Here is a 23,735-nt window from a genome sequence, read left to right as displayed (position 1 = left end):
ATACTATCAACGTCACAGATTACTTGGCTTTAAATAACCAATGTTGTCTTGGTGACAAATACAATTTTCTCATCCAAATAACAGATACTATACAGAACTGAGAAGCCAAGACCTATGCCAAAGGTTCTCTGCTGATAATGCATCAATTTATCTGTCTTATTTTATCACTGTGTTTTTTAAAATATATGAGAGTTATTTGTCTTTTACAGCAGAACTGTTTGAGCTGAGAACAGAAAATGTATTAAAGTGCAGATATCATTTTGGGTGGCAATTATTAATCAGAGACTGCTTGAAGTAAATTTCTCATCACTTTGTAGAGAACCAATTGTGAATTGCTTTCTTGGGGCAAACTTTTCAGAAGCAAGTGGGGTTTCCTTTAACAAAGTAATCTGATCCCTGCAATATAAGTGCACCAGAGAAAATATTTTTCTTTTCTTATGAACTTGGCAAGTGGTTCATTTTTGGAAAAAATAATTGCTAACAAGGCTGTATGAATTTTACATAGCTACTTCTTATATTTAGCTTTGCACCTAGAGAATTGTCCTAATATATGTTTTTATATGACAAATGTGGGGCCAGTTAACGAAAAAATTAATTGAATTTAATTTTAAAAATTCCCACACATTCCAAGGTATATACCATTCTAGGATTTCTGATGTATCTGCCTCCCTCCAGATTTCCTACGTCCCATGAAGAAAGACTAAATAATTTGTTTAGGTTTAGCCTGGAGAAGAGATGATAAATAATAAATAAATAAAATTTTTATTTATATACCGCCCTTCTACAAATCAGGGCGGTGTACAGCATTCCACAAGATACAATACATAAAAATTATACATTCAGATTAAAATCCAATAAAACACTCCAGCCAGCTTGCCACTACTGGCGTAAAGAAGAGGGTGAGGTTATTCAGGGCTCGCATCGGGGTATGCCTGTTTGAATAGAAAGGTCTTCAGCCCCTTTTTGAACTGGGCCAGGGAGGTGGCCGAGCGGAGCTCAGTGGGCAGAGAGTTCCAGAGGTTGGGGGCCGAGGTGGTAAAGGCCCTCTTGGAAGTAGAAACTAATCTGGCCCCTGGATGAGAGACACTGGGAATTTCCTGCATTGCCAGGAAGGTGTACAAGGTTACTTTTGAGGTATGTTTGATAACATTTATTTTAGCCTCTAGAAGCCCAGAAGTATAGAATCAAAACAATAATTATTTGAAATATTTATCTTCATATGTTGGCAACAAATTATGTTGGCCATTTTAGTGGTTTTGAGAGAGAAGGATGTGGGATATATTGTTCGAGTAGGAGAGGTTGCTTGCTAGACTAGTATAGATTTTTCCCCTGTCCTCTGATCTTCCATCTCTCTCACCTGCTCATATTTAAAATCCAAAGTTTTGAGCCATCATGCATTCCTCTTCTATTCAAAGAATCACAGAGTTGAAAGGAACTGAAAGGATTATGTAGAACCAGCCACTGCCATGAGCACACAACTAAACCACGCCCATAGGATGACAAAACAACCTCTGTTTGTCCAAAGAAGGAAAGTCAACCACTCTCCACTTATGATCAGCTATTGCCATTATAAAGTTCCTCCTAATGTTTAGGTAGATATTTTTTTTCTTGTAGTTTTAAGCCACTGATTTATGTCCTAGTCTCTGAAGCAGCAGAAAACAAACTGGCTCCGCCTTCTGTTTCAATGTGCCTATCTAGTGATTTGTGGGAGCAAATCAATCATGTATGTGAGATTGAGATAAAGTATTCTCTAGTACTCACATACATTTTAAATTGTTCCATACTCCCCATTTCCTTGAATAACACGAAGATCAAAGGCAGTAGCTTCTTTTGGTTGGAGGAGGAGGAGGAGGAGGAGGTGGTACTGGAAAATTAGTGTCTTGTAATACAAACATATTAGCATATCCTGCAAGAAGCAAGAGGCATCATAGGCCTGCATTAGTGAGCTACTGTTTCAACTTCTTCAAGACTTGATTTGTAGTTAACTCAAGACAATGCTTTTCCTTTTCTCAAATTCATATTGCACAGCTATTTCAAAACTATTTCTTTCCCAATTCTACTTGGTAAATGCTATTTTCTGAAGATTACAGAAAGATTGCACATGCAGAAGTGTATCCATAGTCATTAAGAAACCCAGTAAAGATGTTGCAATGTAGGGCACACCTATTCAGTTTTCAATTTCATCCTGCCTCCCTCTTAGTACAAGATAATCAACATCTGAAGCCACTGAGCACACTTAAGTCCTAACTAAGCAGCTTTGGGGATTATTATATGCCAAAAATGTTTTTCCACTTTGAAAATCTTGTTGTCAACATCAGACAGGCTGATATCTCCCTCTAGATCAGTGGTTCTCAACATTTGGGCCTCCAGATGTTTTGGACTTCAATTACCTGAAGTCCCAGTCAGCATGCTCATTGCTCAGGAATTCTGGAGTTGAAGTCTCAAAAATCTAGAGGACCAAAGGTTGAAAACCACTGCTCTAGATTCTAATAATTTGGTTTTAGCCACCCAATTGTCCACTGAGTATCCAAAACGGCTATCAACATTTATAGTTATTGTTATCAAAGCCTGTATACCTATATGGACATTCTTTAGGCCAGGCTTTCCCTTTGGTGCCCTCCAGATTAGAATACAGCTCCCATTAACTGCCTTTAGACCCTCTTGGCTAGGTATGACAGTAAATCTAAAGGACCATGTACCATGACCAGGGATGCTTTTACTGAAGTAGGTATATCAAAACACAGAAGACTATTCTGATACTATATTTTCCATCAACCTATATTTTAAAGAACAATGAACAAATGTTGGTTAAGAATAGACCTACAACTATATCCTGTGAAAAATGATTATCTAGTTTTATTGGTATGCACACACCCGTACATCAGGCCCACTTATGAATGCAGGTAATTCTTTTGATAATTATATCCTGGTATTATCAATGCATCCATTCCATATATACCAGTCTCTTTATATTTAAACTCCAGAATCCAATTGATGCTTCTGGAGATTGTGCACTATAGAGCCAAGATGATGAATTCTCAGTTCTACCCAAAGAGAGAAAAATAAATTACCCTGCTTCTTGCTGTTCTACCCCATAGTGTTCTAGTTCTGTGCCTGGGAGAGGCTGTATTGGCGGGGGTGGAAGGGGAATGCTGGCCCAGGTAGACCCATTATTTTTTTGAGGCTTAGAAGTATTTTTGCTTTTCTTTTTCTTCCCTCCTTTTCCACCTGAAATCAAAAAACATTCTTAAGTAAGAAGAAACGAAGTAAAATTTTTACATATCCCAAAAGAGCTCTAAATCCAGATGGCACACTAAAAGGGAGGCGGGAGAGAAGAGAGTATTTTTATCTTTGCAACATCAGCAGTAACATGTTATAATTGTCATAAGGTTATAAATAATAATAGGGTGGAAGGGAATGAAAATAGCCTGTATAATCTCCCTAAATTAGTTCTTTTTATTTCACACACTTTATATAGACTAGTTACAATGAACCATAAGCTGAATAAAAGTTACAATGTACTTGCTGTATGAAAACTATACTTATTGATTAGTTCATGTCTGTTTTAAGCCTCCATTCAGTCACTGCTGGGCGGGGGGGGGGGGGGAATAGACCACAGCACAAATTTTTCAGACGGCAGTTCAAATGTATTAATAATAATCTTTTGCATATTGTCCCTGCTTGTACCAGGCAGGAAAGTGTAGTTAAATATACAGTCATAAGCTTTACTATTTGAATTTATTTATTTCTCTTTTTGTCCAAATGGTAAAGTGTTGCTGTTAAGGTGGGGGGGGGGGAGTAAACTTCTAGCTAGCTTCTTACTTGAAAATTATGGGGGAATTCAATGTAACATTATAAGTTCATATAATTCAGAAGTCTTGTTGTTGTTGTTGCTGTTTTTGCCTTCAGATAATTTGTGACTTATAGCAACCCTAAGATGAATCTAGGGTTTGTCTTGGCAAGAATTGGTCTGAGGGGGTTTGCCATTGCTTTACTCTGAGGCTGAGAAAAGGTGACTTGTCCATGTCTGCCCAATGGTTTGGATGGACAAGTAGGAACCCTGTTCTCCAGAGCCTTAGTCCAAAACTCAAACCACTATACCACACTCACTCTGATTGTTGTTGTTGTTAACCCAAGCACATATTTTCTGGAGGATTAGAGAGAAAGTAGACCAGTGAACAATAAAACTAAAAGATGATTAAAAAAAACAGAGAAACAAGAGGAAAATGTTAGTTATAACATATGAGGCAATTGTAATATGAAAGAACAGTAACAGTCTGGATTGTGCTCTGTGACCTAAGAAGAAAGAATGCAGCAAGGAATAGGGAAGCAAGCAATTGCACAGGAGGCTATTTGGGTAGGAGACAGGAACTGAAAGTTGCGGGGGGGGGGGGCATAAAGAATAAGAAATAAAGGAAAATGAAGCAGAAGGAGAGTCAAAACTATCAGATATGGCAGACGTAATTGAAGTGGTTTCATATTAAAGTCTTAAAATATATTATTAAAATGGCACAATTCTGTGTATTATATTTAATTCAGTCACATTGTTCACCTGGTGATTTTTTAATGGTATACTAATAATTATTATATAGCATCCAGCATAAACCTATACATTATGATTGTATGCAACTTTGGAATTTTTAAAGCAGGACTGTATTAAGAAGCTTATCTTTCAAGTCCAGTGTGTTGCAATGGGTAGATTTTTTGATGTATGATAGAAATACTGCAAACCCTTATGGTATTGTTGGGGAGGGGTTAAAAATGATACAACCAAAATATTAACCTCATCACGAAGCTCCTCATAGAAAGCCGGTGCTATAAAGTGAAGATTGATTTACAAATAAAGTCAACATTTGCCAGAAGAGTGAGAATGTTACAAAATAAGATTTCCAATCATGCTGAAATACACAGGGTACAAAGGCTACAAATATGCTCTTATTATCTCTAAATGGGTTTCTGGTTCAGTTAGGGGAAATAAGGTGCATTGGTGGGTTTTTTTTTATTGAAGTCATGGTTTTATAGAAGATAGTGACACATTCACAAATATCTAAATGGAAAGCACATTGCAATATTCAAAAAGAGACTCTGGAAATGGAAAGGACCATCTTTCAAGGCTATAACTGAGGTTTTTTTTTTTAAAGGCTGCTTACAAGCATAAGCACTTCCCCTTATACACACCATAAGGAAACCAACCTGAGAGGCTGCCACTTCTTTCTGAGCTGTTGTGAGAGCTGGTGGTGCTGAAATCCTGTGACTGGTTGTGTGGCATTCTATTAGACAATCCCTCAGCCAATCGGTAGTCAGGGATGTAAAGTAATGCTAAGGGTTAAAGGGCAAAGGTCACAGTGCCATCATGTGATTAGTTTATTAGCACATGCACAACATGCAGTTAGCTGCTAAACAGCTAATGTGATAGTGCTGTGGAAAATATGTAACCTAATGTATCCTAATGGGAGCAGGATGGAGCACAGGTGGTCTGTGACAATGGCAGCAGATGCAGTAAACTGAAATCATAGCACAATAGATTAGTTGCATATGTACATGTATAGGATGCATGCAAGGCATGTTATTAGTTGAGGGAAAAGGGAACAGAGGTGGGCAAGTAGAATTTTCTAAGCATGCACAACAGTCCTACAACCAATTTTGATAGGAAAAAAAAAATAAGAAGTTGAATCACCATTGTTGCCTTTGTTCTGATCAGGTAAAGAGTACCCAAATCCCATTAGGTCACTTTTTTGTTGGATTGAACTTTTCCACTGGGGGTCTGGTAAATCAACTGCCAATTCATGGATACTATTGGAATGTAGTATTTGTGTCGTGGCATATGGAGTAGCTTGTGTTATTTGACTGGAACTGTTGTAACTCGTTTTGGTAGTGAAGTCAATGCTGCTATAAATGGCTCCATCAGAAAGCATTGTGGCAGTTTTATCTCCTTGGCCTGGTACTGGAGGTAGCACATCTGTGATGGGGGGGAAAAAGGAATGAAACCAGTCAGTACTACACAGGAAACCCCAAACTATCAAGATTTTAATATGAAAAATAAGTCTGTCATTCTACACGTTTGCATTTCAGCTGAGACCGGGTCCACAAGCCCATGAAGGGAAAATGATAAATAACCATCTCCTCACTTTCAACTTCTGTGACAAACTTTCCACTTGTCCTTCACATCTCACTGCTCAAAACCATCTTTCCTCCATACCTTCAGCTGTGAAAGTGAAGTTTGGAATATTTCTGCCCTGAATAATGTTTTCAATTCTTCACTTCATGTCACAGCCAATGAAAATGTGTCTGTGCTTCCAGGAAATGATGAAAGGAGCAACTCTACAAATCATAGAAGAAACCACCTCACTTTGCTCCCTCACACTACCACACACACAGAACACTTTTGACTGAACATTCAGCCATCCTCAGGAAATTCTTTTCCAAGTTATGTAGTGCTTAAAATGTATTTTTCTTTAACCCAACACTATCTCATTTGCTTTTTGATGTTCATCCAGACATTTCTTCCTATCAGTAAATGGGAGGGGGAATTAACAGAGAGATATAAATAATTCCGTTTGGAAATATTTGAAGATTTCAGCAGTGGTAAACAAAATCATGTGAACAGTTATGTTGGTAAACACAAAGAAGTAAATGTATACCAAAATGAAAGCTAAAATCAGAGAAAGACATGAAACATTATACTGGAACGCTTGCACTGAATCATGAAACTCATTAATGCATCTATATACATAAATTACTAAATTTAACACTGTTGTATATCAATTCACTTTTATATTCTCACAGGAAAAATCTCTAACACCACAGGTTATTTTTTTTCTGCAAAGAATGAAATAATTGAAAATGTGGAAAGTGAAATGTAGAAAGTTGATGCTGTTGTTAACTGCTGTCAAGTAGACTTTGACCTATGGCAACCCGATGAATGAGAGACCGCCAAGTCATACTGTAGTCAATAGCCCTGCTCAGATCTTGTGGACCCAGAGCCCTGGCATCCTTGATTGAGTCTATACGAAATGCAGTTTCCTGTTTTCCTATTATCCTCTACCTCCCCAAACATTATTGTCTTTTCTAGGAAGTCATGTATTCTCATAATATATCCAAAGTATGTCCATAATATTTCATGATCTACACAATCAAAAGCTTTCTTATAATCTATAAATAACAGGTTGATTTTCTTCTGAAATTATTTTGTGCACTCCATGATCCAACATATGTTTGAAATATGACCCCTAGTGCCTCCTTCCTGATCCCACCTTGGAAATCTGGCATTTCTCGTTCCATCTATGTTTGTTACAGAATTTGAGCATCACTTTGCTTTCATGAAAAATTAATGCAATGTTCCTGTGGTTACTGAAATCTCTGGTGTCCCCTTTTGCGGGGGGATTGTAATGTGTATTGAGTGTTTCCAATCTGTGGGACATTGTTTTGTTTTCCATATTTGTTGGCAGATTTTAGTTAGTGCTACAGTGGATTCTGTCTTTTTTACTGAAAGCCATTCTCTTGGTATACCATGTATTCCTCTTGATTTTTTCTTCCAAGTGCTAAGAGCTGATTCCACATCACTTTCTAAAATTGTAGGTTCTTTTTGAAATTGTTCTTCCTTGAATGAATCTATATCTTTTCTTCTTTTTTATATATATATATATATTTTTTTTGCATATTGTTCCCATCATCTTTTTACTTCTTCTTGGTCATGTAATGTAGTCCCCTGCTGGCTGCAGAAAATCTCCACTCTTGGTTTAAATTTGCATTTTATTTCATGGATCCTGTGGAAGTTGTCTTCCTTTTTTGTTCTGCATTCAGGGTTCTGACCCTATTTCTGTCACCGTTTACTTATGTCTCTTGTCTGTCCTAAACTGCTCAAGCGTTTCACCTATTATTCATTTAAGCTTCATTTTCTTTTTGGCTGCAGATAGTATATTTTTCCATTGCTCCCTGTCAATGCCCATGACTTCAGTCCAGAGATCTTTTGGGTCCTGGTTAATTTCTGTATATACTCGTGCATAAGTTGACCTCATGTATAAGTCGAGGGCAGTTTTTGGATCCAAAATCATGGATTTTGATATGACCCGTGGATAAGTCGAGAGGCAAACACTGGAGGATTTTACAAAAGATCTAAAGGGGGGGGGGGGACAAAGCACCACTTCCCTCCCTCCCTGTCTGGACCTCTCCCAAGCATCAGTCTCGGCATGGAAAAGGGGAAACAAACTTTGGCATGCACACACGTGCGCGCGCGCGCACACTCTCTCTTCCCCTTACCAAAAGCATCTCCAAGGCTCCTGGCTTGCGAAAAGGAGGACAGACCCCACTGTCTCTCTGCTTGTCACCCCTAGGACTCCCAAGGCTCATAGCTTGCAAAAAAGGAGGATAGACCTTTCTCTCTCTCTGACTTTCATCCGCAGGACTCCAAGGCTCACAGCTTGCAAAAATAGAGGGTAGACCTTTCTCTCTCTCTGCCTTTCACCTCCAGGACTCCCAAGGTTCAGGGCTTGCAAAAATAGAGGACAGACCTTTCTCTCTCTCTGCTTTTCACTCCCAGAACTTCCAGGCAAAACAAGGTACAAGCCAGGGCATACATTGCCTCAGCAGCAGCTTGTTAGCTCTGGCTGTGCGGGAAGGCTGAGAGGGAAACACACACACAGAGGGAGAGAGGGAGAGAGGAGAACGGGCACCGGGGCTTCAAACAGGGAGCCATTACAAGGCTACAGAGAAAGGTGGGCATTTCTTTCAAGAAATTTATTAGCATTAACTCATTGCCCCATACATAAGTCTACCCATGGTTTTGGAGTTCATTTTGGGGCATAAATATTTCGATTTATAGTCAAGTATCTACGGTAGGTTAATAATACAAGTCACATTATCTCAAAATTCCATGGGTATGTTCCTCCAGTTGTATTTTGGAGGATGGTTGGTTTAATGTTCTTATTTAACTTTCTTTTAGATACCACAGTTCATGCTCTGTGCCACAATCTGCTGCTAGCCTTGTTTTTGCAGACAGAATAGGGCTTCTCCAGCATCTGTTTCTAATTATGAAATTTATTTTGAGGCCATTTGATTATATATTCTTTTATCTATCCATATGTCCCTCCCCCCCTCCATTCCTACAGATCCACAGCCTCTACCAGTATGCTCGGGGAATATTACAAGGATGAATCCATTTTGTGATCTCTAGCACCAGAGTTCTAATAACATAGAGTTATCAAATGCAGATTGTTCTGCAGCTTCAGGGAAAAGGTTGAGACAAGGTTGAGTCGCCCTCTCTGAAGCTGGATGTTCTTCCAGGGACCTTAAGTTTGCAACCTAAATGCATTTAAAATGTCATTAAAATGCACAACCTTATAACTGGGAAGTGGGGAGATGAATGAGAGAATGCAATGAATGTGCAATATTTTATTTTATTTTAATTAAATTAAATAATGTTTATTATTAAAACAAATACATGTCAGACATTCCACATAATATTTCCATACATATATTTTTATATTAACATCTTATAAGTAAAGAATACAAAGGAAAACAGATAATAAAACATATAATAAATTTCCCATTCTCATCATCATTACTTCAAACATCTTCCATGTTATTTCATACTAAATCCTACCAAAATATTAATTTAATTGTTAACCATCCTCATAATCAGTTATTGTTTCTCTAATCTCCCCCTTTCTTATATACCATCTTTCCTACTAAATCTTATTTCATTTTAATTATTTTCCAATCAATTTCTATACCTTCATTCTTTTCTTTTTCTCCTTCCACCTTCCCACCCTTCTAATCTTTTCTTCTTTTCTTTTTACTAATCCTTTCTTCTTCTTCTTCTTCTTCTTCATTCCTCCTTTCTCCCCCTTCTCCTCTCTCTCTCTCTCTCTTGCTCCATCTACCTACCTTCCAACCTTCTCACACCTTCTTTTACATTCTCATAACCTCTACACTTACTTTACTTTCTTCCTATTCTTATTCCTTCTTCTCCTCTCTCTCTACATCTTCTTATCCTTTATCTTCCTCCATTTAAACTTTCCCTTTAATACTGACTTCCTTCCTACCAATATCTGTTAATGACAGCAAACGTGTAATATTTTAGGAGACAAGCAATCACATTAATAGAATGATTTTGCTTCCTGATACCTAGTTCTGTAAGGTGTGCATGAGATATCCAAATTTCCAGCTGTGCAACAAATCAGAGAACTAGTTGTACAACCATTTGAATTAATAGTTCAACAGCCTCGCATGCCAACAGAAAAATGCATAGGTACTCCAAGGGGGAAAAATGCTATAGCTTGTGCAACTAGGAAAACCAGTGGAATCTGGTGGCACTTATTTTGTCTCCACTAATGTTATATCAGATTTAGGCCCTTGTTTGACTTAGAAGCTTTTCCACAGGTTTCATAAAGCAGGAGAAAATTTGAAATGGGAAGGTTCTTTCAAGAAGTGTAGATACATGTCTATGAAAACAATCCAATATACAGAAAAATGTATAAAATTTTTCATCTTAATTACTAATATTGTTTTATTGTTGCATGATATTCTCTTTTTGATGACTTGCATTTCCAGCTTTATTTCCAAATAAAATTTCTCACTGGCCTGCACGCAGTACACATTTTTTTCTTGAAACATTGCCAATAAACATACCTCCACGCCCAAAATTCCCAAGATCATTGGGTCCACTGGTGCTGTTGTTTACCGGAAGGCTGGTGGCTGGCCAGGAATCTGCAAGCCAAGGATAACTGGGGTCACCTGCATTTAACAGGCCTGGTCGACTGAAAATATCCAAAAAGGAAATGCATCTGTCAGAAACCTCTGTGCCATTATAACTGAAGAGAGTTTATTTGTCTCTCTCAAATAGAATTCAGCAGTTGGAGATTTAAAAATGATTTAGTATTTAAACTCATGATTTAGAATTTAAAATGATTTTAGTATTTAAATTGTACAGTAACGGCTTTTTAAATGTAAAATATTAAGTGGTTATAGAATTTAATGTAAATCATATGTACTGTCTGTGGAAAAGGGAGGAAGCATCAGTTAAAAATCTGCTACAATCCAACTTTCCTGTCTCTATGGAAAACAATGAGAATGCTGTACTACCAGAGGATCCTAAACAAGGGATGAATGATAAATTGCCACCTCAAGGGAACAATCAGTCAAAGTGACTGTTCTGTATCAGCCATTTCCAGGACTCTGAGCAACTATTCCTTCACATCCTGCATCCCAAATGCCTTTCTGTCATCTACAAGCTGCTAGCTTTTCCTTTGAGCACTCTTGCATGGTCTTAGAGGAAAGCTGTTTGAGTAGGATTAATAGAAAGTTCAAAAGAACATTTTTATCTATCTTAACAGGCTTTCATGTTCATGTAATTGATTTCAGATTTTGAGAACAAGTGAGGATTGACTATGTTTTAATGTTTACTACTAATGTTTGGTTCCCAAATTTATAAGAAAAAGTGGAGGAAGTAAGGGAACAATGCATGAAACAAAAGATCTTCAATTTGTATTTGATTATTGGTTCACTTAAAACATAGGAACCATGGGAAACAAAATATTTGACTAAGCAACCCTTTGGTCTGATCCAAAAGAGCTCTTCATATGGCCTTACTTAACATTTTAACTACCATATTTCACTCTTTTGCAATGACTCCATTATGGCACAATCCCAAAGAAAAATGTGGGTTTCTATGGAAACAACAATAAGAAGATCCAACAGTATTCCTGCCACATCTATGAACTCTCATTAGACCTAATCTCTTTTTTGCTAAAATATTGATTAGATAGGAGATTGGAAGTTATTACCAGAGCCTAATTACAATCTCCATATTGGCACAGAGAAAATAAATGAGGATATATGGGTCTGTTATCAACTTTTATCAATTTCAGTTGAGTAGCCAAAGTTGTAGAATCTAGTCCTATCAATCTACAACCTATTCATCTTCCATGAATCATTTGTTTTGTGATCGATTGGGTGTAATTGTTCACTCACAGCAATTTAGTAGCAGCCAATAAGGAGTTTTAAACAACAGCAACTTCATTTACTAATGCCTAATTAATGCAATAAACATCCTGAAAACAAATGAACACATTCCTTCTGATACTTCCTACTAATTTCATCTCAGACATCTGGGAGATATGAAACATCTGGACTTGATTCCCCTCAAGTGTACAACAGATCATTAAAATCTGGTCTAAGTCATTTAATTCCTTCTAGAATTGTCACTCTCATGACTGCTCATATATTACTTTTTTAGGTTCCTATCAAAAATTAAATATGATGGGCCATAGATATGATAAAATCTGAAACTGAATGTGATTTTTAAAAAAGAAAAAAAGGCATACCTTCCATTGCTCATAAGTCCTCCATCTCCTCTTTGAAAAGTGACTGTTTGCGATTTTCAAATACAAAAGAATATGAAAAGACCATTAAGCATATTATGTCATTTACATCAAACCATATCAGTATAAATTAGATAGTACATTAAGCAATGTAAGTAGAGTCGGCCCTTCTTATACATGGATGTTTTATACACGGATTCAAGCATGCATAGTTTGAAAATGTTCAAAAAAAGTATAAATTTCAAATATCAAACCTTGATTTTCCATTTTTATAAGGGACACCATTTTGCTATGTCATTCTATTTAATAAGACTTGAGTATACACAGATTTTGTTATACATGGGGGATCTTGGAACCAAACTCCAGCGTATAACAAGGGTCCACTGTATAAACAATAAACAAACTGCCATATTTGCATGTTTCTTGCTACACAATATAGATTTAAATCCATCTCTCAGAGCCACAGTCTCACAGGACAACTTTATTTCTGATCCCATGACATGATGGGCTTGAGGGGGAAAAATCAAAATCAATAGATTCAATAAGCTTTGAAAACATGAAGCCAAAAGTCTCCCAGTTGCTCAAAGTCTATTGAAAACACTGGCTTTCCCCCTCATCTAAATTAAAATGAAAGCATGTATATGTGTGTGTGTGTGTGTGTGTGTGTGTGTGTGTGTATATATATATTTAAATTCTCTTTAGGAGGTTAACTGCAAGAAATAATGATCAGTCAGTTACCTACAGGTATATGTTTGTCATCACATAATAAGGGGAGCGGGGATGATAGTACAAAGTTTGCTGATAATGAAACAGGAAAAACATAAAATACAAGTATATTCACATTTTATATTAAAATACACTTTGATTCACACTGAGAATGCTTTGAGCAAAGCACATGATAAAAATGCATGAGAGCCAAGAACAGTTCTTGTCCTCTTATTTCAGATAAATAATTAATAAACACTTCACAGTGCCAAATCTGAAATATATCTTTTGTTGCTGGTTATATTTATGAATATAGGTTCCCGGCAATTTCTAGGTTATTATTAAGGCTGTAGAAACTTTTCTAAGAATAGCACAGAGGATGAACAGCCAGATGCAGTCACAGAATTCTTCACTGCACAGTGACTGAATATTGAAACCTTGTCATATTTTCCTACATGACAACTGCCCTACATTTTTGTGGTTAAATATAATACAATATCTAATAGCTAGTCATAAAAGAGAACCCAAAATGAGGACAAACATAAAGTTTCAGTATGAGAAAGAATGAAGATGACTGTGCAACTCAGTGAATCAGGCAAAGAAAACAGAAACTGGAAAAAGACTGTATAGGTACCCTTCTGTTACAAGGTATACAATTCCATCTGGGATCTCAAGTGAAAGTGTATAGGTCACAACAATTCTGTGAAGTAGATTTGGGTGAAAGATAAGTGTCCAGCTGAATGTCAGCCAATGTAATGGCTGAAAGGAGATTTAAGCCCAGGATTTTTCATTCCTGCTTCTACTATTTCAACTACCAGGGAGCACAAATTAGGTTTAGATGTATGGAATGGCCCTTCGTACCATAGGCCAGAATGAATATCGGCATACAGCAGATATTACAGGATTAACAGACTTTAAATATCTTTAGGAAAATCAGTATTATTTTACACATATTTTTCAATACAACTCCATAAAATGATTGCCTATTGTTATATAAATACATATAAATTATAGCAGAAAGCACAATCTCAGACAAACAGCTATATAGATTTGCGATGTGAAAATGGAAGACAGAAGTGCCATGATCCACACAGTCACTGACATGTAAAGCTGGGTATTTATTTATTTTTTGCCATGTTATCAGTTCCACAAGTGGCTTCACAATGCACAATGAAGACAAAGAGAACTCCTTTGGGATTTCATTCAGAATGAACTTAGGAACTGATGATTAATTGCTCATTACCACTACATGGACAATTATTGTTGCTAGCAAATGACTATAGGCATATCTCATATTAAATGTTTCACTATACCTATCTGGAAGAAAGTTTATGTAAATATGACTGAACGGCAACTGTGTGAAATATTAACACAAAATGGCATGGCAACAAATCCTTCACTGTTATGTTACTTTTTAATATATTACCAAAGAACTGAATCTATTTTTAAAGTGAACCGATATTTTACAATATTATGCCAAAAAGGATGCTAATATGTTTATTTGATGGCAGATGGCAGGCTTAGAAATATGTAACTAGAAACTACGTTTGATCCTTCCACTTTTCTAAACTCATCTTCTTCCATTTTCCTATTACAATATATTCTATATATGTAAAAAAACCTGAAATCACTTCAAAGTAAATCTGTAAATACAGATTAAAGAACTCGCAACTGGACTGGCTGAAATTTACTTTCTGTCTCCTTCTCTCCACAACAGCCCTTCAAGCCTGTGAATGTTTGTAAACCATACTGCTTTTCATTTCTAAAAATCCCAAAGTGATTATAGTAAAAACAGATACAGTAAATTGGTACTCTGAGGTGCGTTACACATGCTAGTCGTGCTCTCGCGACGTCACTTCTGGGGCACAAAAAGAAGTGCCATTTTGGGGCTTCTTTTTGCGCCGCGAGGGAGCCGTGCAGTTTGGCTGCTGCGGCTCCCTCACGGAGCAACCGGCAAACTGCCACTTTTAGGCGGTCTGTAACGCACCTGAGAATAAAATAATACAACAATAAAAACCATGAAATTCACCAAAAACCATTCATTAAAAACAGGAGGATTTGATAAAGTTAACTATTACTGAATGATCAGAAAAATACCCTGGCAAATAGATTCATCTTCTGCTGGTGGCAGGAACATCCAACAGTGAAACCCTGTCTAATTTCAGAATGGTCCAAAACACACTGCAGCAATAATACAGTTAGAGACCACTTTAACTGACGGTTCAGAGCTAGGGAATTCTGGGAACTATAGTTTATTGTGGCACCAGAACTATCTGACAGAGAAGGCTAAATGTCTCACAAAACTACAGATATGATCTGTATGGGTGAGATTGGTCTTTCAGGAAATTGGAGACAACTGATTACACTTCATTTAATTCACCAGTATACCCAGGTAACAGATCACATTGTGCACAACAAAACCAGACTGCTAAATAAAGCTGAATGTCATCTGCACACTGGTGAGACACCACCCCAAATTCCCCCAAAGTTTTCCCCAAACAGTAAAAACCATTGGGGTAAACATAGGCAGAAAGACAGTGTCAATCCATGAAAATGATCCTGCAGAATCAATGCAATTCAGTAATCTCATACATCTAGTCCAGGACAATACCATGGGTGATGGTATCAAAAGCCATGGAGAGGTCAAGGAAAAATAACAGGGCACACTCTCAACATACCTCTCCTCAAGAAGATCATCCATCAGTATGACCAGTCAGTTCCATTCCCAGACCAGGCTTATGCCTAGACTGAAATGAGTCTATATAAGGTATATCATTTCAGAGCTTCATCCAAAAGGTAGATCCATCCTTTCATGTCCGTTGTCCAAAATTTGTAACTGGACAATAATTATTATAGAGCTCTAGGTCTAGAGAAGTTCTTCTCAGGAATGATTGCATAATGGGCTCTTTAAAAGGAAGTGGCATCACTTCCTCAAAGAGGGTTGTGAACTACCCACTAGCTGTACCCACAAGAGCAAGGGTGGTGTAATGGTTTCAGTGTTGGACTAAAGTACTGTGAGACCAGGGATCAAATATGCACACAGACATAGAAACCCACTGGGTGATCTAGGGAAAGTCACACTCTTTCACCTTCAGAAGAAAGCAAGGGCAAACCCCCTCTGAAAAAAAATTCTGCCAGGAAAACCCTAGTTTAGGGTCATCTTAAGTAAGAAATGACTTGAAGGTACATAATAACATCAAAAGGCCTAATAATCCAAGATGAACAAGTGTCAAGAAAGTATGTGGTTGGCTACACCAATTAAACTGTTTTGACTAGATCTTCAGGCTACAGTGACAAGCAGGGGACCTGCTGAATGGGATAGGCTGTGGTTATTTATGAAGGTATCCCTCAAAACTGGGTGGAGACATGAAAAGGGGCAATTAATCAACTATCTTGAATTCATTATCTGTCATTCACATTCCACATATCAATTGGTTTACCACTTTATCTTTTCCTATTCTTGAAATAATTGACAGAACTTCTTGGGCAGTAGACTAGACAGTTATTTTTATCATGTCAGTGAGAGAAGAAATATTCTGATGTTGTATTACCATTACCTTTGTAAATAAATGCTCAGAATGAATGCTCTTTTGGAACTTAATCCTAAAATCATCTGGAAAAGCAACCAGATATAATAATAATAATAATAATAATAATAATAATAATAATAATAAATATAGGAGGAAATATGTTCCCATTTACTTACAAACAGGACTCTTACAAAATATTTCGAAAGCAGACCTGAAATTCAACTGAGATACAACTGAATTGTTCATGATTATTAGAAAAGTTCAAAAATATTGCTTCTGACTTATTTTTTTGGATCTTGAGATGTGCTTTTTTGTTTTGTAATAGCAATGATTAATCCCCAAAAAAGCAAAATACTTTAATCCATACCTGACTATTAAATGAAGGGACAGAGTTGGTTAAAATTCTTTCTTTCTTTCTTTCTTTCTTTCTCCCAACCCACAAGGGTTCCTGAAGGAATTAATTGCAAAATTCTTGCAATTATTTCTTATCTAAATATTTAAAATTATATTGGATTTTTCAAAGCTTCAGGATTTCATATTTTTCTGCTCCTGGAAGGTACCTCCACATTTTTGTATGTGGGGTAGGGTGGGGTGCAGGGCATAGTTGCTCCTCAGCACCTTCCTCAGGCTACACCATTCAGCCGCTCTGAATTGCTATGTGCTGTTTTTTGTGAATTGGAAGGAAGGTTTCCATAAGGGAAGTTTCTTTCCACCTGTCCTATTGTAAACATCTGAACTGGATCTAACCCCATGAAAATGATTAGGCAAGTCAGCAAGATTTGTTGAGCATCTGAACTGCAGAAATAATCCGGTTTGACACACCTTTATAACTGACATAGCTCAATAGTATGGCATTCTGGGAACTATAGTTTGTTGCGGCACCAGAGTGTCACAAATGATCACTATTCTGTGGAAAAGTCATAAATGGCAATCTAATATCTACAGTAATCATGCTGCTCAATATGGACTACATTATTTATTTTTTGTTTATGTTGGTATCGTATTTCTCACATGTTCCTTGGTTTCTGGAACTGAAAGAAACAAGCCTAGAAATACTGAAAGAAACATATTTGAATATAGTAGACTACAGTGTGTACAGACATGCCTGCAAAAGAAAATAATCAGTGAAGCTGATTTAGTTCAGAATCTGAATTGCTGAATTTAATTTAAACATCTTCAAAATGCTGTGACATCTTGAAAATCAAGAGGAGGAAGGTGTCTTTCCTATCAATATTCCATCTGTGTGTCTTTATCTATTTCGACAAAAAACATGTGAAAAAAACCCTCATTTCAGTACTTATACATCTTACACATGTTCATAAAGTGATGCCAAAGTGCAATCATAAGGTAAAGATAGAAACTACTTTTTAAAATATGATAATACATAGGGATTTACTGAATGTGTAGGATACATTTTTTTTAAAAAAAATACTGTAACCCCTGTTAAACTGCAAGGCAAAGGCTAAACAAACAGGGTGCATAATTTTCACACACTCACACTGAAGGAAAATCTTATACAAATAATATTCAAATATATTATCGTAGTAGTTAAACTATTTACACATCCTATATCACAAGTTTAAACATAACCTTCGTGCTTGCTAGAATAGAAAAAAAATAGGAATAAACACTCAGCTGACATTTTCAGGCAAGAAAGCCGTCTGTGTGCCTATCTCTAGTACGCCACATTTTCCTACTACAAATGAAAACTTTAATGTTGCCAGTCAAGTCTCTTGCCTTTTTCTGATAAGCTGTTCCTCAAATATGAAATAGATTAATCCTCTTTTAATAAGTATTAACTCAAAACAGATAATCAGCGTATAAGAATTCTATCAAATCTTCTGTCTGCATTTGGATGATTTCTGTCAAATAATTTATAATCATTTACTACTCTAGAACTTCTGTGGTAAAGGTTTAGCTAACCATTTTTAATGAAAATGAAAAGAAGAAAAGCCCTCCCTTCAGCCACCATCTTGGGGGGAGAGAAGCAGGCTAGCTCCAACTGCCTGCCTGAAGAAGAAAAGCCCTCCCTTCAGCCACCATCTTGAGGGAAGAGAGGCAGGCAAGCTCCAACTGCCTGCCTGAAGAAGTAAAGCCCTCCCTTCAGCCACCATCTTGGGGGGAGAGAGGCAGGCTAGCTCCAACTGCCTGCCTGAAGAAGAAAAGCCCTCCCTTCAGCCACCATCTTGGGGGGAGAGAGGCAGGCTAGCTCAAACTGCCTGCCTGAAGAAGAAAAGCCCTCCCTTCAGCCACCATCTTGGGGGGAGAGAGGCAGGCTAGCTCCAACTGCCTGCCTGAAGAAGAAAAGCCCTCCCTTCAGCCACCATCTTGGGGGGAGAGAGGCAGGCTAGCTCCAACTGCCTGCCTGAAGAAGTAAAGCCCTCCCTTCAGCCACCATCTTGGGGGGAGAGAGGCAGGCTAGCTCCAACTGCCTGCCTGGAAGAAGAAAAGCCCTCCCTTCAGCCACCATCTTGGGGGGAGAGAGGCAGGCTAGCTCCAACTGCCTGCCTGAAGAAGTAAAGCATTCCCTTCAGCCACCATCTTCGGGGGAGAGAGGCAGGCTAGCTCCAACTGCCTGCCTGAAGAAGAAAAGCCCTCCCTTCAGCCACCATCTTGGGGGGAGAGAGGCAGGCTAGCTCCAACTGCCTGCCTGAAGAAGAAAAGCCCTCCCTTCAGCCACCATCTTGAGGGGAGAGAGGCAGGCTAGCTCCAACTGCCTGCCTGAAGAAGTAAAGCATTCCCTTCAGCCACCATCTTGGGGGGAGAGAGGCAGGCTAGCTCCAACTGCCTGCCTGAAGAAGAAAAGCCCTCCCTTCAGCCACCATCTTGAGGGGAGAGAGGCAGGCTAGCTCCAACTGCCTGCCTGAAGAAGTAAAGCATTCCCTTCAGCCACCATCTTGGGGGGAGAGAGGCAGGCTAGCTCCAACTGCCTGCCTGAAGAAGAAAAGCCCTCCCTTCAGCCACCATCTTGGGGGGAGAGAGGCAGGCTAGCTCCAACTGCCTGCCTGAAAGAAGAAAAGCCCTCCCTTCAGCCACCATCTTGAGGGGAGAGAGGCAGGCAAGCTCCAACTGCCTGCCTGAAGAAGAAAAGCCCTCCCTTCAGCCACCATCTTGGGGGGAGAGAGGCTGGCAAGCTCCAACTGCCTGCCTGAAGAAGAAAAGCCCTCCCTTCAGCCACCATCTTGGGGAGAGAGAGGCAGGCTAGCTCCAACTGCCTGCCTGAAGAAGAAAAGCCCTCCCTTCAGCCACCATCTTGAGGGGAGAGAGGCAGGCTAGCTCCAACTGCCTGCCTGAAGAAGTAAAGCATTCCCTTCAGCCACCATCTTGGGGGGAGAGAGGCAGGCTAGCTCCAACTGCCTGCCTGAAGAAGAAAAGCCCTCCTTACAACCACCATCTTGGGGAGAGAGAGGCAGGCTAGCTCCAACTGCCTGCCTGAAGAAGAAAAGCCCTCCCTTCAGCCACCATCTTGAGGGGAGAGAGGCAGGCTAGCTCCAACTGCCTGCCTGAAGAAGAAAAGCCCTCCCTTCAGCCACCATCTTGGGGGGAGAGAGGCAGGCTAGCTCCAACTGCCTGCCTGAAGAAGAAAAGCCCTCCCTTCAGCCACCATCTTGAGGGGAGAGAGGCAGGCTAGCTCCAACTGCCTGCCTGAAGAAGAAAAGCCCTCCCTTCAGCCACCATCTTGAGGGGAGAGAGGCAGGCTAGCTCCAACTGCCTGCCTGAAGAAGAAAAGCCCTCCCTTCAGCCACCATCTTGAGGGGAGAGAGGCAGGCTAGCTCCAACTGCCTGCCTGAAGAAGTAAAGCCCTCCCTTCAGCCACCATCTTGAGGGGAGAGAGGCAGGCTAGCTCCAACTGCCTGCCTGAAGAAGAAAAGCCCTCCCTTCAGCCACCATCTTGAGGGGAGAGAGGCAGGCTAGCTCCAACTGCCTGCCTGAAGAAGAAAAGCCCTCCTTACAACCACCATCTTGGGGAGAGAGAGGCCTGTTATGTTTGTTTGTTTGTTTGTTTTACTTTGTATTGTACTTCCTGTTGTACACCGCTTTGATCTACTTTGGAAAAGCGGTATATAAATAAACATTATTATTATTATTATTATTATTATTATTATTATTAATTTGTTTATGCTTATGTAGTTTGAAAAAAAACTTTACAAATCTAAGGGTGCTAACATTTACTACTTGTAAGCAAAAATGTATACCCCCCTGCCCCAGTCAGATTGATAGTAAACATACTACTGAAATCGCCTCTGCATTTCCACAAATATAACTGTACTTAAGAGACTAGGATACATAAATGATATATTCTTGCTGTTTCAGTAGATAGATGTCTATGAATTATATATTAGTTACTGTATATACTCATGTATATGTCTAGAAATTTTTGTCAAAAATTTTACCCCCAAAAGCTGGATTGACTTATCCACGGGTCAATGTAAGTACTGTATTTTACATTGTACTCTTTTCCTTCCCTGAGTAGAGTGGCAAAAAGTAAGAGTTTAGTTCATTCAGGGAGCAACCAAAAGAAGCACCAACCCCTCTTCTCTTTCCACCATGATGCGGCTTCTGGTCTTTTTGAATGCTTGGGTGGGAAATGGCAGTGGTGGCACCTCTTTGGTGCTTCACCTCAAAGGAGTGCCAAGCATAATTGGGCTTAGAAGGATCTGAATAATACATTTCTGTATGAAGACAGTAAACTTCATCCTTTACATCCTTTGTTACATGCCCCTAAATTCAATCCCTGCCTTATCCATGAGTCATATCAAAATTCATAATTTTGGCCCCAAAATTTGCCTCAGAGGATGGGAGTCTTTTGTTGTTGTTTAAAAAAAAGGTTTCCTTACTAATAGAATTACATTTATAGTTGAGGAGAAAGAGTAGTGGCCAAGATTTTAGCCTTCTACTTCATTTTACAATGCTGGAGAAGACCTGAATCATTTGTTCCTATTAGGATCCACCAAGGCCATATTTTGCCAGGTTTCCTCAAACCTAAAGAATTGTTTTATTTTCATCAGATTAATTAAGTACCCTGGAGGCACCAGGTCCCATCTGATCTTGGAAGTTAACCAGATCAGCCCTGGTTAGTACTTGGACCAATTAAGACCAGGTGCTGTAGGCTGTGTTTCAGAGGAAGAATCTGGCAAAACAACCTTTGAGTATTTCTTGCCTAAGAAAACCCTATGAAGTTAATGGGGTTGTCATCAGTGACTTAAAGGTACACACACACACACAATATATATAATGACCTAGATTCCCTTGGGGGATTACATTAAATATTTAAAACTATAAAAAGAGAGATATGATTTAAAAACACACATTTAAAATCAAAGTAAAAACAAGATGAAAACATCAGGAAATTCAGTGCTTTCCTTCATTTTTCGCTTCACACTTTCATTTTTTAAAAGCACCAAGAAAAGGAACTCAGAAAATCATCTTAATGTCTGGGAAGTATTCGGCCATACCACAAAGCACACAATATTTCTTTCCATTCCTCTAGTATGATGCCACAGAAATATGTAGCTGTTGTTAATTAGTTGGGTCACACATTTATCAACCTCTGTTGGTTTCTCACTGTTTGATAATTTATGAAAGAGATGACAGATTGAAATGCATTGTATCTGGCACATGCCTAAAGCCTACTGTCAGTCAAAAATAGAGTACAGTGGAACCTTATTATACGCGAGGGATCCGTTCCGGATCCCTCCGCGTATAAAAAAATCTGCCTATGCTCAAGCCCCATTGTTTCCAATGGGGCTCGTGTGCGGCGGCACGGCGGCGCGCAAGGCACAACGGGTCCACGTGCCCATTCAATTGAATGGGACGTGCCGCCCCTTCCGCCCCGCGCGCGCCGGCGTCTTTGAGCGCCTATGCTCAAAGCCACCTATAAAAAGGCAGCGTATGCGGAGGCTCCACTGTATACCCACTGAATCCATTGTTCAACAGTGCGTCATCACTTGTGTAAATTATAGGTCTGCTCTACTCGGGATTACCAGTAGAACTGAGATGATGTGGATGCTCTAGCCTTAGATTAATATATATCAGGATGTGCAAACCAACATTCCAATGCTGCAGTAATTTAGCTGTTAAAAGATTTGATTAGACTTACATGGTTTATACACAATGAAGAAAATATTGTTGGACTACAACTTCTCTAACCACAGAACAAGGTTACAGGGAATTCTGGAAGTTATAGTTGCTCCAAAAAGGAAAAAAAAAAAAACCCATGATCTTGCACAATGAACAGATATTCCTAATATCCCATTGCAGTGACTTATTATCTCTTCTCCCTGGCTCCTACTTCTTGAATTTTTCTTGTCTTTCTCTTTCAGTAATGCATTTAGATCTGGACATTATTGCGTCTGTATTTCTATCGCTATCTCTGATTATGAAGACTTGTGCTTCCTTACTGTTCCTATTTGCTATGGATATCATCTCTAAGTGTGCAAAGCTTCCCCCCACCCATTGCATCATTATGTATTTTGAATACTCTATAAATTAAGACAGTGTGTGAGGTCTACAAATAGAAAGACATGTTATAAATTAGGCTGTTCCTTGGTTTGCACAGTAGCTGCTTCCCAGCTGCTAATACTGAATGAAGATAGTGTGCAGGAAGACTGTGTGAAATGGTATGTGTTGGTGTGAATGTGTGGTGATGTTTGTGTGGATTTCCTTGCATGTGGCCCCAAGCCTATCTATTGTTAGATTGCCAAAAAGATTTGGTGCTCTTTCCTTTGGTGTTAAAAGGCTTTCTGCATGTGTATCATGCAACATCCTGGCCTCTGTGATACTGGCCTTTTAAAAAAGGTGGGGGAGGAGAGGGGGTGAATTGCAAAATCAACCTCTGCATAACTAAATGCATATGCCAAAGGCCTCCTCATACTATATAGCATTTATCAGGTACTGTCTTCCAGTACTAGCCTTAGTGGAATGTATGAACCAGAACATAAGACTGTCAAGAAGAAGCTAAAGATGGTGTTATTTATGTTTAGGTCATCATATTCAGGATGCGATCAAGAGTCCCATCTGAGGACTTTTTCACATGGGAGGCAAGCATTCTTAAATCGTGATTAAATCATGCTAATAGCACAATCAGGGGGAAGAATACAACACCCCCGCATGCTTCTCCCATTCATGTCCCATGCGTAAACAGTAATGGATGTGTCATTGGGTAATAATGGGAGTTTCC

General features: G+C 38.8%; 1 protein-coding gene across 13 annotated transcripts in view; it reads right to left on the bottom strand.

Annotated features, from left to right (window-relative positions):
• ROBO2 (roundabout guidance receptor 2) overlaps positions 1-23,735 on the bottom strand; it is a 1,130,584-nt gene that overhangs the window by 49,399 nt on the left and 1,057,450 nt on the right. For 8 of the 13 annotated variants that reach the window (XM_089512185.1, XM_089512193.1, XM_089512187.1 and 5 more), the window contains 5 exons: positions 12,324-12,366; positions 10,630-10,757; positions 5,678-5,959; positions 5,194-5,319; positions 3,072-3,228 (listed from right to left, as the gene is read on the bottom strand). In XM_089512185.1, coding sequence (XP_089368311.1) covers positions 3,072-3,228; positions 5,194-5,319; positions 5,678-5,959; positions 10,630-10,757; positions 12,324-12,366 — 736 coding nt within the window. The remainder of the gene's footprint in view (positions 1-3,071; positions 3,229-5,193; positions 5,320-5,677; positions 5,960-10,629; positions 10,758-12,323; positions 12,367-23,735) is intronic. The other 5 variants (XM_089512190.1, XM_089512191.1, XM_089512196.1 and 2 more) reach the window with 1 other exon arrangement.

The sequence above is a fragment of the Sceloporus occidentalis genome, unplaced genomic scaffold (genome assembly GCF_023333645.1).
Source record: "Sceloporus occidentalis isolate IW3139 unplaced genomic scaffold, rSceOcc1.0.p SCAF_2, whole genome shotgun sequence".
Classification (NCBI taxonomy): domain Eukaryota; kingdom Metazoa; phylum Chordata; class Lepidosauria; order Squamata; family Phrynosomatidae; genus Sceloporus; species Sceloporus occidentalis.
This window is presented reverse-complemented; position numbering and strand designations above follow the sequence as displayed.